Raw genomic sequence first — 12,125 nt, 5'->3', positions numbered from 1 at the left:
AGAAAAGGAAGAAAGAGAGAGAAGAGAACAAGAGAGAATAGAGCAAGAGAGAAAAGAGAAAGAGAGAATAGAGCAAGAGAGAAGAGAAAAAGGAAGAAAGAGATAGAAGAGAACAAGAGAGAAGAGAAGAAGAAGCAAAAGAGAGAAGGGAAGAAGAGCAAAGAAGAGAGAAAAGAAAGCAAGAGAGAAAAGAAGAAGAGACAAGAAGAGAAATAGAAAGAAGCAAGGAAGAAGAGCCATAAGACAAGAAGAAGAGCAAGAACTAGGACAAGAGCAAGCACCACCTCCTCCTACACTCCTCATAGAACCAAGACTTTTAAGGGGAGGTTTTCCATACTTTAACTTTTCTTCTTCTATCTTTGAATTTTTCCATTTTAATTTGTCTTTCAAAAAAATTGCCATACCATATTTTCAAAATTTAGAATTTTCTACACATGGCAATTCACAACTTGAGTTATGGTTACCTCTTTGGTTACCACTAACTCAAGACAAAAATAAATTTTTAAAAGATGTAAGGCTTCATAAAATTATAAAGCTTGAACAATCTAACATTAAGAAGCCTTCTTCTAAACATACTTTCTCATGCATCTTGTTGGGTCAATTGAAATTAATCAGTGATATNTTTGATGCTTATTGCAGGTTCACATTTGATCCTGGAGGAACTTATATGAAGTCAACAAAAATAAGTCCTCATAAAGACGAAAGAACAATGGAGGGCAACATCCCCTACTCTTACAATAGAACACAAATTTTTAAGGGGAGGTTTTCTATCTTTTCACTTACCATTTGTTATTGAATGTTCTAATTCTATCTTTTCTTTCCAAAGAATTGCCATTAAACCTTTTACAAAGTTACAATCTTTATCACATGGCAATCAAAAACTTGTGTTAGAGTTATCTTTTTGGTTATCACTAACTCAAGTCAAAAATAAATTTTCAAATGAGTAGGGTTTCCTTATACTCATAAACATGAAAATTTCAAAGTTAGGAAACCTTCTTCTAGACATATTCCCTTATATTTCTTATTGGGTCAAATAAAACTAATTAGAGATATGTTTGATGCTTATTGAAGATTAATATTTGATCCAGGAGGAACTTCTATGGAGTTTACAAAAATAAGTCCTCAGGCGAACCATCAGATTTGAGGACAAATCCTTTCCAAGTGGGAGAGGATGATATGCGGGGCCCAAGCCCAATGTCTTTAGTGTAGTCTTTCTTTTATGTACTGTGTAAATGTGTTAGGTATGTGGGACTTCTAGTCCTATAAATAGTCATGCCTACACTTATTGTACTTACTTTTGAGATAATTGAATTGTTTCCTGTTGAGAACCCTCCAGAACAATTCTACCTTGAAAGTCAAGGCTAGAGAATCCCAAAGGATCTCCTCTAGCCACCTTCCATCTCACACTTACTATTCTCTCATTTTCCACCATTAGTTTCTCACTCCTCCACCATAACTCTCATTCTCCAATTCACGCTCAAACCCTAGCATATCTCTCGAGAGCATTTTCAGCCGTCGACCATCGCCTTTTCTCAAATCTGCCATAGTAAGCCCTCCTCCACCGAACAACTTCTCAGATCTACATTCTCACCACCATTGCCTTTCCTTTAGCCGAACATTTTTGGTCTTTCCCTTTCATTTCACCGATTCAATCGGTGAAACCTTCCTTTCCACCGATTGTTTTCGCCTTTTTCGCCCTAACCTTCATTCTCACTGATTAAACCATCCTAAACCACCATATCTAGACTCTCCATCCAACAAACCCTCGATCTAGGGTTCGTTCGACCTATTTCCTCTCCAACACCGAACCCTAGGGTTTCCAGATCTTTATGCTTATTCCGCTGCATCCTCTCTTCCAGACACGTGTTTGCTTCGGTCTCTTTGATCTTCTCTGATTTGTCGTGATCGGGACCGCATCAATGGATGAATGGAGTTGTTGGGGGTTTACAATTTCATCTTATCCGCTCTCTCTTATTTACTCCTCTTGAGTTATTTGCTTGATTATCTAATTGTTATGCAACTTTCTTAGCCTACCCTTAACCCGATCCCTCGACGAAAAGAGCCTATTACTAATCACTGGCTTGTTATCCCTAGCCTCCCCTAGCAATTAATAATGCATTATAGAACAGAAGTGAAAAACAATTGGTCGTCCTACCCCTATCCCTAGGTGATATTGCTTAATCAAGGAATCACTCACCAGTTCATGACATTATTGTACGTCCCCGTATCAATAAAGACAAACAACAGTTATCAAATGAGTTAAACGATAAAAGCATTAAGCACATATGAGAACCCAACAATTAATAATCAACGCATATGGGAATCATATAAATAAACAAGAGTTTCAATAAAAGAGAGTATCAAAAGATTACATTGTTTCCCCCAACAACAATAGGGTTTAGTTCACCATTGTCATGGTGAATCTAGATGAAAAATGGATGAAGAATGGAAAAGCAAACCCTAGATAAGAAGAAATGAAGCCTAAGCATCCAAGAGATCCTCTCCAGAGAGTGAAAATAGGTCTGGCCGCCCCCTTCTCTCAAAAGAATGTGATTGAAATCGCAACAGGGCTATTTATAGCTGAGGAGTGTCACAGAAAACAGGCCCAAGCCCAGCAGATAACTGCCCGACATCACACTTATGCCGCTCAGCGATTTCCCTCAAGCCGCGCCACTGCCCGGGGCAAGGGTCTACCGCCCGACGGTTTGCCTCTAATCGCAAATCTGCCCAGCGTCCACGCCTGGTGCCATCTCCTTGCGTTGGACCGCCCAGCGGTGTAATTTGCCGCCGGGCGGTTCCTCGACTCTTCATTTCTTCATTTTTCTTCCATTTTCTTGAGTCTAAGACCTTCATCTTCAGCTCCATTCTTCACTTTCTCAAAAATGCTACAAAACAATGCAAAACAAGCATAATATCGCTAAAAATAGCTTTTGACTCTCTACAGACTCATTTATTGAGTTTTGCTTGATTCTAAGCTCATTCTAAGCAGTAAAGGGAGTAATTTGGTCTAAAATGACATGTGAAAATAACTGTTTTTCAACCTTCATCACCTGGACAGGTAAGAAAACTTTTGTGAAACACTTTAAAATTTTTGGATCATTAGCATTTTGTCATATAGCAGATCAAAGAAGAGTAAAACTAGACGATAAGGGAGAGGCCATGGTGTTCGACCCAATCAGAAGGAAAATAACAATCAACAGAAATGTAGTCGTGCTTGAAGATGAAAGCTGGAACTGGAAATACAACCAAACTAGCATGAAGAAATCAACCACTACTATGTATATACCGTTGTCAGACAAAGAAGACAAAAATGTCGAGATAGATGGATCCAGTCAGGCAAGAGACAACTCTACTCAAGCAGCAGGAAATGCAGGAGCCACTGGAACAATAAACAACGAAACAAGACCTAGAAGAGTTGTGGTACAACCCTCAAGATTAAGTGATTACGAAATATATTCAGACGCTGGAGTTGATGGAGCGGGAGATATAATACATCTAGCTTTGATTGTCGGAAGTGAACCCATGGATGTCAACGAAGCTCTATCTCAACCAGTTTGGAAAGCTGCAATGACTGAAGAACTAAGATCTATCAAAAGAATAAGACTTGGAAGTTGATGGATTTACCACAGGGCAAATGGAGTATAAACGTGAAGTGGATCTTCAAGACAAAAATAAACCCAGATGGTTCTATGTTGAAGCACAAAGCTAGGCTTGTGGCCAAGGGATTTCTACAAAAAAAGCGCATAGACTTCACTGAAGTATTCACACCTGTTGCAAGGTTAGAAACAATTCGTATAGTTGTTGCTATAACATGCTTTAGAGAATGGAATCTATTTGCTCTTGATGTGAAATCTACTTTTTTGCATGGATTTCTCGAGGAAGAGGTGTACATCAAACAACCTCCTGGGTTCATCAAGAAAGGAAGAGAGAATTAAGTCTATAAACTTGATAAAGCACTCTACGAACTAAAACAAGCCCCTCGTGCTTGGAATAAGAGGATCAATGCATTCTTTGAAACCAAAGGTTTTGATAGATGTTCAGTGGAACACAACTTGTATGTGAAGACAAACAAAGACAACAATGTCCTAATCGTATGTCTTTATGTTGATGATTCTGACTGGTTCAAGCTTGAAAGAGTTGGAAGAATTCAAACAACTAATGCAGACTGAGTTTGACATGACGGACATGGGAGAGCTTAGGTATTTCTTGGGAATGGAATTTTCTAAGACCTCTGCAGGGCTGCTGATGCATCAGAGAAAGTATGTAAAAAACATACTAAGCAGGTTCATGATGGACAAATGCAATGAAGCCGAAACCCCACTCGAGGTTGGCAAGAAGCTGCGAGTCAATGCAACGGAAGAAGGTGTAGATGGAACCAGGTACAAACAATTGGTTGGATCATTAAGGTTCCTATGCAACAGCCGTCCAGATATCATGTTTGGAGTTGGATTATTGAGTCGATTCATGAGTAATCCTAAGAAAAGCCACATGACTGCTGCAAAACGAATGGTGAGATACATCAAAGGAACTGAGGATTTTGGCATCCTATTTCAGCAAGGTCAGAAACGTGAAGAACTGAAACTGGTGGGCTATTTAGATGCTGACTTTGGTGGTGATGAAGATGACAGGAAGAGCACATCTGGAAGCATATTCTTCATCCACAGTGCTCCTGTCTCATGGAGTTCCAAAAAGCATAATATCATAGCATTGTCTAGTTGCGAGTCTGAGTATGTAGCTGGATGTCATGCTGTGTGTCAAAGTATATGGCTGAGTGAAATTCTGAGGCATTTGAAAATAGATACTATGGATTGTGTTGAACTAAACTTGGACAACACATCAACAATCAACCTTGCAAAAAATCTGATCAGTCATGGTCGCAACAAACACATAGATATCAAGTACCATTTCTTGCGTGACATGGTAACTAAAGGAAAGATTGTTTTGAAACATTGCCGAACTGAGCTCCAACTTGCAGACATTTTTACGAAACCTCTCAATCAGGAAAGGTTCAAGTTTCTCATATCAAGTATTGGAGTGCTGTCTTTGAAGACTCTAAATTAAAAGGGGTGTATTGGAAGTTAATTCAGTAGCCCTCATGAGCTTTATATCTCTTATGTTAGTAGTTAGTAAAAACTGTCATGTTGACAGTTAAGTCTGTTAGTTCTGATATTCGTGTATCAGTTTTACAAAACTCTAGTTATAAAGTTACACGCTTACAGTCTTAATAATAAGTTGCATATTGAGTATAGTTTTGTTTTGTTCACTCTCACTTTCTCTTATCTTTACGCTCCAATAGTTTTATCTACTCATAAAAAAAATTCAATCAATCACAAAAATAAAAATTGAATGTTGAGGATCTATAAATCATATGCATTAAAAGAATGTTACATACAATCTAAAATATGTTTTTTCTAAAGAGAAAATAGTAAAAATTGAATTTACTCTAAAATTGATAATAATTTGTTAAATATTCTTTGCTAAATATCAATTCTACAATTTTTTTTTTAAAATGAACACAGAGTTAAAATTTTTAAACAAAAAGCAGATAAGTATTTTTTTAAAAAAATTCCAAACGAGATAATTATTTTTATAAAATAAACTTTATTATAATAAAAGATTCATTTATAACTTCAACTTTTTATTAATAAATATAATCGAGAATCATCTACTGAAAATAATCGCTGCTCTTTCTCATTTTCTATATCCTCACATATTTTTCTTATTTTAAAATTAAATTCTTAATCCTAATTTAAAAAAAAAAATAGTAATTTTGGTTTCGTATCTAGATTATTCAAATCTGACATAACATGATTACAACATGAACCTCCACACTATTTTTTTTTTCTTTTATCTATTGATAAAAAGAGTGGAAAACATTTAGTTAAAGTGTCCAAAATATTTTAAATTTCAAAATCTTATTTTTAACTGTTGGCTTAAAAACCATCAATTTTGAAAATTATATGATTAAAATATTTTTATTTTAAAATAAGAAGACAGACGAAAAATGTGAGTTGAAAGTAGTAAAAAAGAACAAAATTACATTTTAGTCTCAAAAAATTAAAATAATAGAAAATAGAGACACAAGTAATCATCACTATTTAAAAAAAAAAAAATGTGTTGTTAAAATTTGATATTAATTTTTCTTTGGATCATGCTATATTTTTTGAATTGTATTTGTGCAAGTGTTTATTATGCATTTAATAGTTTTTCTTTGATTTTCTCTGTACTCTCCACTCTTTGCTTTTCACCTCAAAGCTTGTTGGGCGTTATTAAGGTTTAGTGAGACAGTCCGAGGGGGTGACACGGTTTTACTACAGAGATTTCAAAGTTGAAGAGAGAAGTTACCATTTCTAGGGTTTTAGGGTTAGGGTATTCTCAAATTGCAAGAACATGGGTTTTAACATTCAACCCTATGGGATTCAATCCATGCTCAAGGAAGGCCACAAACACCTTTCTGGTCTAGACGAGGCGGTTCTCAAGAACATCGACGCCTGCAAACAACTATCCACTATAACTCGAACTTCCCTTGGTCCCAATGGTAACGATCGCGCTTACCCTTTTTCGTTTTTACGTTTTTTAACTCACCCCGAGTGGGTTTTGCACCTTCAGATTCCAAAAGTTTGGATTTTTATAATGTGGGTATGTGTACGTTTTCATGGTTGTTGATCTAGCGTTTATACGGGATGCCGTGCTAAGAGTAAATGTAACGAGGTGGCTTGAGAAAGAGAAGTTTCTGTTTTTCGTTTACTAAGGAGATTTTCATTTTTGATTCTGGGAAAGTTTTTTGTTTGTTCGTGGTTGAACCTGTTGCTGGTTGTTGTTAACAGAAGGAAGGGTTTGACTGGATAGATATATATTGTTTGTAATATTTTGTTTGATCTGCTTCAGGTATGAATAAGATGGTTATAAATCATTTGGACAAGCTTTTTGTCACGAATGACGCTGCGACAATTGTGAACGAACTTGAAGTTCAACATCCTGCTGCCAAGATTTTGGTTTTGGCCGGGAAGGCTCAACAAGAGGAGATTGGGGATGGAGCTAACTTAACTATTTCATTTGCTGGGGAGCTCCTGCAGGGTGCCGAGGAACTTATCAGGATGGGTTTGCATCCGAGCGAGATAATCAGTGGATACACTAAAGCAATCAACAAGGTTTTTTGGTTTTGATGGGAGCTATAGTGATTCTTCTTTAAATATTGTATTGATGTTGCTGCTTTCTCTCGCTCTAATTCCTTGTCATGTTTCAGACTGTTCAAATATTGGATGATCTGGTTGAGGAAGGTTCGGAGACTATGGATGTTCGTGATAAGGAGCAAATTGTTTCTCGAATGAAAGCAGCGGTTGCTAGCANGCAGTTTGGTCTAGAAAATACCATATGCTCACTTGTTGCTGATGTGAGTGCATCCGAATCCATTTTACTATGATAAATTGCTTTGGTAGGATAATACTGTTTACAGTCTGACCTTCGTTTGGAAAATAGGCATGCATCCAAGTATGTCCGAAAAACCCAGCAAACTTTAATGTGGACAACATTCGTGTTGCAAAGCTCTTGGGAGGGGGCTTGCATAACAGCACAGTAGTTCGAGGAATGGTGTTGAAGAGTGATGCTGTTGGGACTGTAAAGCAAGCAGAGAAGGCAAAGGTGAGCTTTCTCTGTGTTGAATTTTTTTGGTTTTGTCGGTGAGTCTCCTATAAATTCATTTGTTATGAATAAGATCCTTCAAAATTATCTTATCATTGCCATTTTTCCATACTCTATGCTAGATGATTTTAAAACAAGCTTTCAGGTTTGCTTGTGCGTGTGCTCTTCATCGGTTCCTTAATTTGATATTTTGATTAGTTGGAAGCCTATACTTTTAGCTTGACCTGAGTAATATGTGAGGACTTCATTTTAGCTTTAGTCTATTTTTATCATCTTCAACATATTCTCTCACATAATTATGCATGACTGCAAGAAAAAAAAGGTGAAATTAGTACCTTAATTGTCTGACTCATTTTTTGTTTTGGTTTTGTTCTCTAACGTTTTTTTGTTTTATTTTTGTCCTCGCTTTAAAGTTTAAAATGTTTAACAAGTTAATTCTGTTAGGTCCACGCAACATTCTGACACCCCTAATTAATAGCTCTGTTAATGATGTTAAGTTGTCTTCTAATTTAGCTTAACATGGTTTCATGTTGATCTCCCTCTTTAGAATGTTCAACAATTTGTCCATTCTACAACAAAAGAATTTGAAACAGGGGTGTGCTACACTCGAGGGTTAAACCATAAAACCCATTCAAATATTGGTATATCATTGAACCACAAAAACTAATTTCTCGCATATAGTAGATATAAACAACCCATTCCAACACTTCGGTGAACTACACTATCAAGCCCTTTGTAGCAATTCAAAACACAATCTCCATTGGAAAATCTTTTCATAGAAGTTATAGATTTTCACAGTGATACGGTTATGTGTGACTGTCGTATTTCGCTGGAATTCAATAATCAAATGAAACAATATTTTAATCACTCTTGTACTAAAGTGTAATGATCTAATCTATCTTTGAAAGAGGCCATTGTTGACATCTTGAAACAAAGTCTAATTACGATGTCTCCACATGGTTTTCCTTCCTTTCCACTTTTTTATTTTACTCATCTTTGTTGTTTTCATTTGCTGTTGCTACTTTTCTTTTTATAATTTTTACTACAAGAGGGCATTATTGAATTTGATTTGAACTTGGTAGCAGAAAACATATACTGCATTTGAAATTGTATGTGCTAAGTAGCAAATTGCGCGAGTTTTTTTTCTTCTATGGTAAGAAACAAGGACCAAATAAACCCAACTACCTTTCATTGTAACAAAATATTTTTGTCTTCGATGCAATTATGTTACTATAGAGGTCTACCTGAAGCCTCCTTCATCCATGTCTCCTATGAATAAATCCATACTTCTCCAAACCTCATCTCTACTTGGCTTACTTCAGTGTTTAGAAGGCCACTGTTCATCACACCCAAACTTTTCCATTCCAATATCTCCAAACAAAATGGTTCTCCATTCCAGTACAAGGCATACACTTGCCTGAGATTAGCCTGATTTTTATGAACATCAAGTCTGTATGCCATAAGATTAGTGGCAAGAAGGCAGAGTCATTGACAGTGTTGACAAAGTTATTAGTGGAATTGGATTTGGATGCATTTGTTAATGAAAAGGACTAAGTGTTTGGGTGTTTAAATGTTAGAGGGCCAAGAGAAAACAAATAGGGTGAGAGGATTTGAGCATTATTAACATGTTAAAACTAATTAAAAAAGGAAACAACAATAGAAACCATCATAGTAAGCCAAGTTGAGAAGATGGAAGAACTGCTATAACTTGAGGTTAAATTATTGAGTTGTTACTGCATTTATAAAAGTCTTAGAATTAGATTTATATTTTTTATATTCTGCATTGTTTAAAATTTGTGCGTGGAGTTTTCAATGCTATTTTTAGCTTCCAATGGTTTGTGACTTTGTCCAAACGTTTTGGCAGGTCTTTAATGTGAATTTATGAAAGCACTTTCTTTAGTAGTGTTCTAGGGCATATCGAACAAACTCCTATGATTACATAGTATATACTCATATCCCTTTTGGGATCATCTTAGGCTTTAAAATTTAAACTGTATATGGGTTTGTAATTTTGAAAGGCATACTACCTTTTCTAAAAAGGGATTTAATATAAGTATGGATTGGCTCATTTTGAGATTATTAACTGAATATTGCCTACTAATATGATTGGTGTTGTGTCAGGCCTGTTGCAATTATATGCTTCAACATTGAAGCTCTACTAATTTCAACGAAGTTATTTGTTCTCTCACTTTTTGTTGAGATGCATTTTTTCCTGTCATCATGTAGCAAGATCTTTTTCTATAATCTTCTACATTGAGTATATTTGATATACACAAGATATCATTCCTTTTCTCCCAAAGAAAAAATATTGGCAAATTTTCAAACTGTCTTGTGCTGAGTTCTTTTATCTGTATTGTTTAAGGTTGCTGTGTTTGCTGGTGGTGTTGATACATCAGCAACTGAGACTAAAGGAACTGTCCTCATACATTCAGCAGAGCAGGTATGTCAAAGTGACCAGAGTTTGAATTTGATCACTGTCTTCTACTTGCTGTTTTATGTAGATATGTTCTTTCAATTGTTTGCATATAATGTGTCTAATGTTATAAGCTGGAGATCTAACTGTGTCCAAAATGAGGTTGGAAGTGGATATTGGTTGGGTACTATAGCTAAATCTTAATGCAGTAATGACAATAGTAAACTTGTGTTATTGTTTCTTTTTACCAAGTATAAGTTTTCTACGCTAATAATTTGGAAGGCTCTAACAAGGTATTATTTTGGGCCATGTGATTATTGTCTTGTAGATTTTGTTTGGTCACATCGCTTCTGAGTTTTCTATGTTCATTGATCATGAATTTTTGGGTTTGGCTATGCTTTATTGGTTTTCTAATTGTTATAACTTAAAACATAAAAATCCTAAAAGTTCTGTTGTACTTGGTCAATGCCTGATTCAAATTGTTATAACTTAATGCATATTTTAGCATTTAGTTTCTCAAATTGTGCCTTCATCCATTTTTCTCATGCTGATATGTTTTGAAGTGATTTGTGGCTAGATTTTTTTATTGGAAACAATTTAATGTTTAAATTTAAAGCAGTAAGACAATTTGGCAGTAACTTTTAGGATAATCTGTTTTTTTTATTCTCAACTTCTGTAATAGGAAATGGTTTTATTTATTATACCTGAGGCTCTTCCGCTAAGGGATCCTTGGGATTTTATAGACCCTGATTTTTCTAATGTTTTGTTTTCCTATATTATTTGATGCTTTGCTAAATGGATTTTTCTCTCTTCTTTTTTATTTATATAGCTGGAAAATTATTCAAAAACTGAAGAGGCTAAAATAGAGGAGCTCATCAAGGCAGTAGCAGATTCTGGTGCCAAAGTGATTGTCAGTGGAGGAGCAGTTGGAGAGATGGCTTTGCATTTCTGTGAGCGTTACAAGTGTGTGAAGTCTTTTATCTCTTTTTGATTGTTTTAGTTGTTTCACGCTATTGAATTAATATGAACATTATAAGTATTCAAGTCTAGATTGTTTTCTAACTTAAATATGATTGCATATAGGCTTATGGTTCTGAAAATCAGCTCAAAGTTTGAACTACGNCGATTTTGCAGAACAACTGGTTCTGTTGCTATGGTTTGTGTTTATGCTTATTTGGTTATGTAAATATGTTTTATACTTTCTGTCTAATCAATTTTATTTTCCTGTTATAGTTGAAACTCAGCCAACCGAATCCAGATGATCTTGGATATGTGGATTCTGTTTCAGTTCAGGAAATTGGTGGTTTCAGGGTGTGTTCAAACCTGAATGAGCTCTGCTGTCTTCTTTGTTCCACGTTTCTTGTTTATATTAGTTTATGAGAAAATATGCTATGCACTGACAATCGAAAATACACTGGTTTATTCCAACTATGGTGTGCACTTAATTGATTGGCTTGATTCTTTTGTTCTTCCCATGTGTAAGTATGACAGGCAACTTCCTCTTATATTGATATGCAGGTGACTATTGTCAAAAATGAAGAGGGTGGAAATTCTGTGGCCACTGTTGTTCTACGAGGAAGTACTGATAGTATACTAGATGATCTTGAAAGAGCAGTGGATGATGGAGTGAACACTTACAAGGTAATTTCTAATGTTCTGAAATTTTGCATGATCTTGAAGAAGTAATTTTCTGTTATTTCCCTATGATAGAAATCCCATATCAAGTGGATATAAGCCAAATTATAGCATACAAGTGGGTGCAAATGTCACCTTATAAGCTAATTATTTGAGCTTGAGTTGGACTTAAATTACACTTTTTTAAGACCTTCTATCAATCTTGTAAACTCAGGTCTGCATGCCTGCAAATCTCAGGATTAATATTGCTTATTACATCTTATTGGAGGCATTTCTTTTAAAAACAATTTAATGCTTGAGCTAATTGAAATATGGATTAATTGTTTGGAGGCACTTTTTTAAAAACAGTTGAATGCTTTAGCTTATTGGAATATGGATTAATCCTTTTCCATGCAATTATGTATCAGGCCATGTGCAGGGATAGCCGTATTGTACC

General features: G+C 35.5%; 1 protein-coding gene across 1 annotated transcript in view; it reads left to right on the top strand.

Moving 5' to 3' along the window:
* The first annotated feature begins 6,220 nt into the window (after positions 1 to 6,220).
* LOC106780168 (T-complex protein 1 subunit theta-like) overlaps positions 6,221 to 12,125 on the top strand; it is a 9,238-nt gene continuing 3,333 nt past the window's right edge. The window contains exons 1-10 of the mRNA XM_014668422.2: positions 6,221 to 6,538; positions 6,889 to 7,151; positions 7,247 to 7,393; positions 7,480 to 7,641; positions 10,004 to 10,081; positions 10,884 to 11,017; positions 11,138 to 11,210; positions 11,288 to 11,365; positions 11,573 to 11,695; positions 12,097 to 12,120. Coding sequence (XP_014523908.1) covers positions 6,391 to 6,538; positions 6,889 to 7,151; positions 7,247 to 7,393; positions 7,480 to 7,641; positions 10,004 to 10,081; positions 10,884 to 11,017; positions 11,138 to 11,210; positions 11,288 to 11,365; positions 11,573 to 11,695; positions 12,097 to 12,120 — 1,230 coding nt within the window. The 5' untranslated portion in view covers positions 6,221 to 6,390. The remainder of the gene's footprint in view (positions 6,539 to 6,888; positions 7,152 to 7,246; positions 7,394 to 7,479; positions 7,642 to 10,003; positions 10,082 to 10,883; positions 11,018 to 11,137; positions 11,211 to 11,287; positions 11,366 to 11,572; positions 11,696 to 12,096; positions 12,121 to 12,125) is intronic.

Source organism: Vigna radiata, unplaced genomic scaffold (genome assembly GCF_000741045.1).
Source record: "Vigna radiata var. radiata cultivar VC1973A unplaced genomic scaffold, Vradiata_ver6 scaffold_372, whole genome shotgun sequence".
NCBI lineage: Eukaryota > Viridiplantae > Streptophyta > Magnoliopsida > Fabales > Fabaceae > Vigna > Vigna radiata.
The sequence above is the reverse complement of the archived record's forward strand: the minus strand, read 5'-3'. Positions and strand labels throughout refer to the sequence as shown.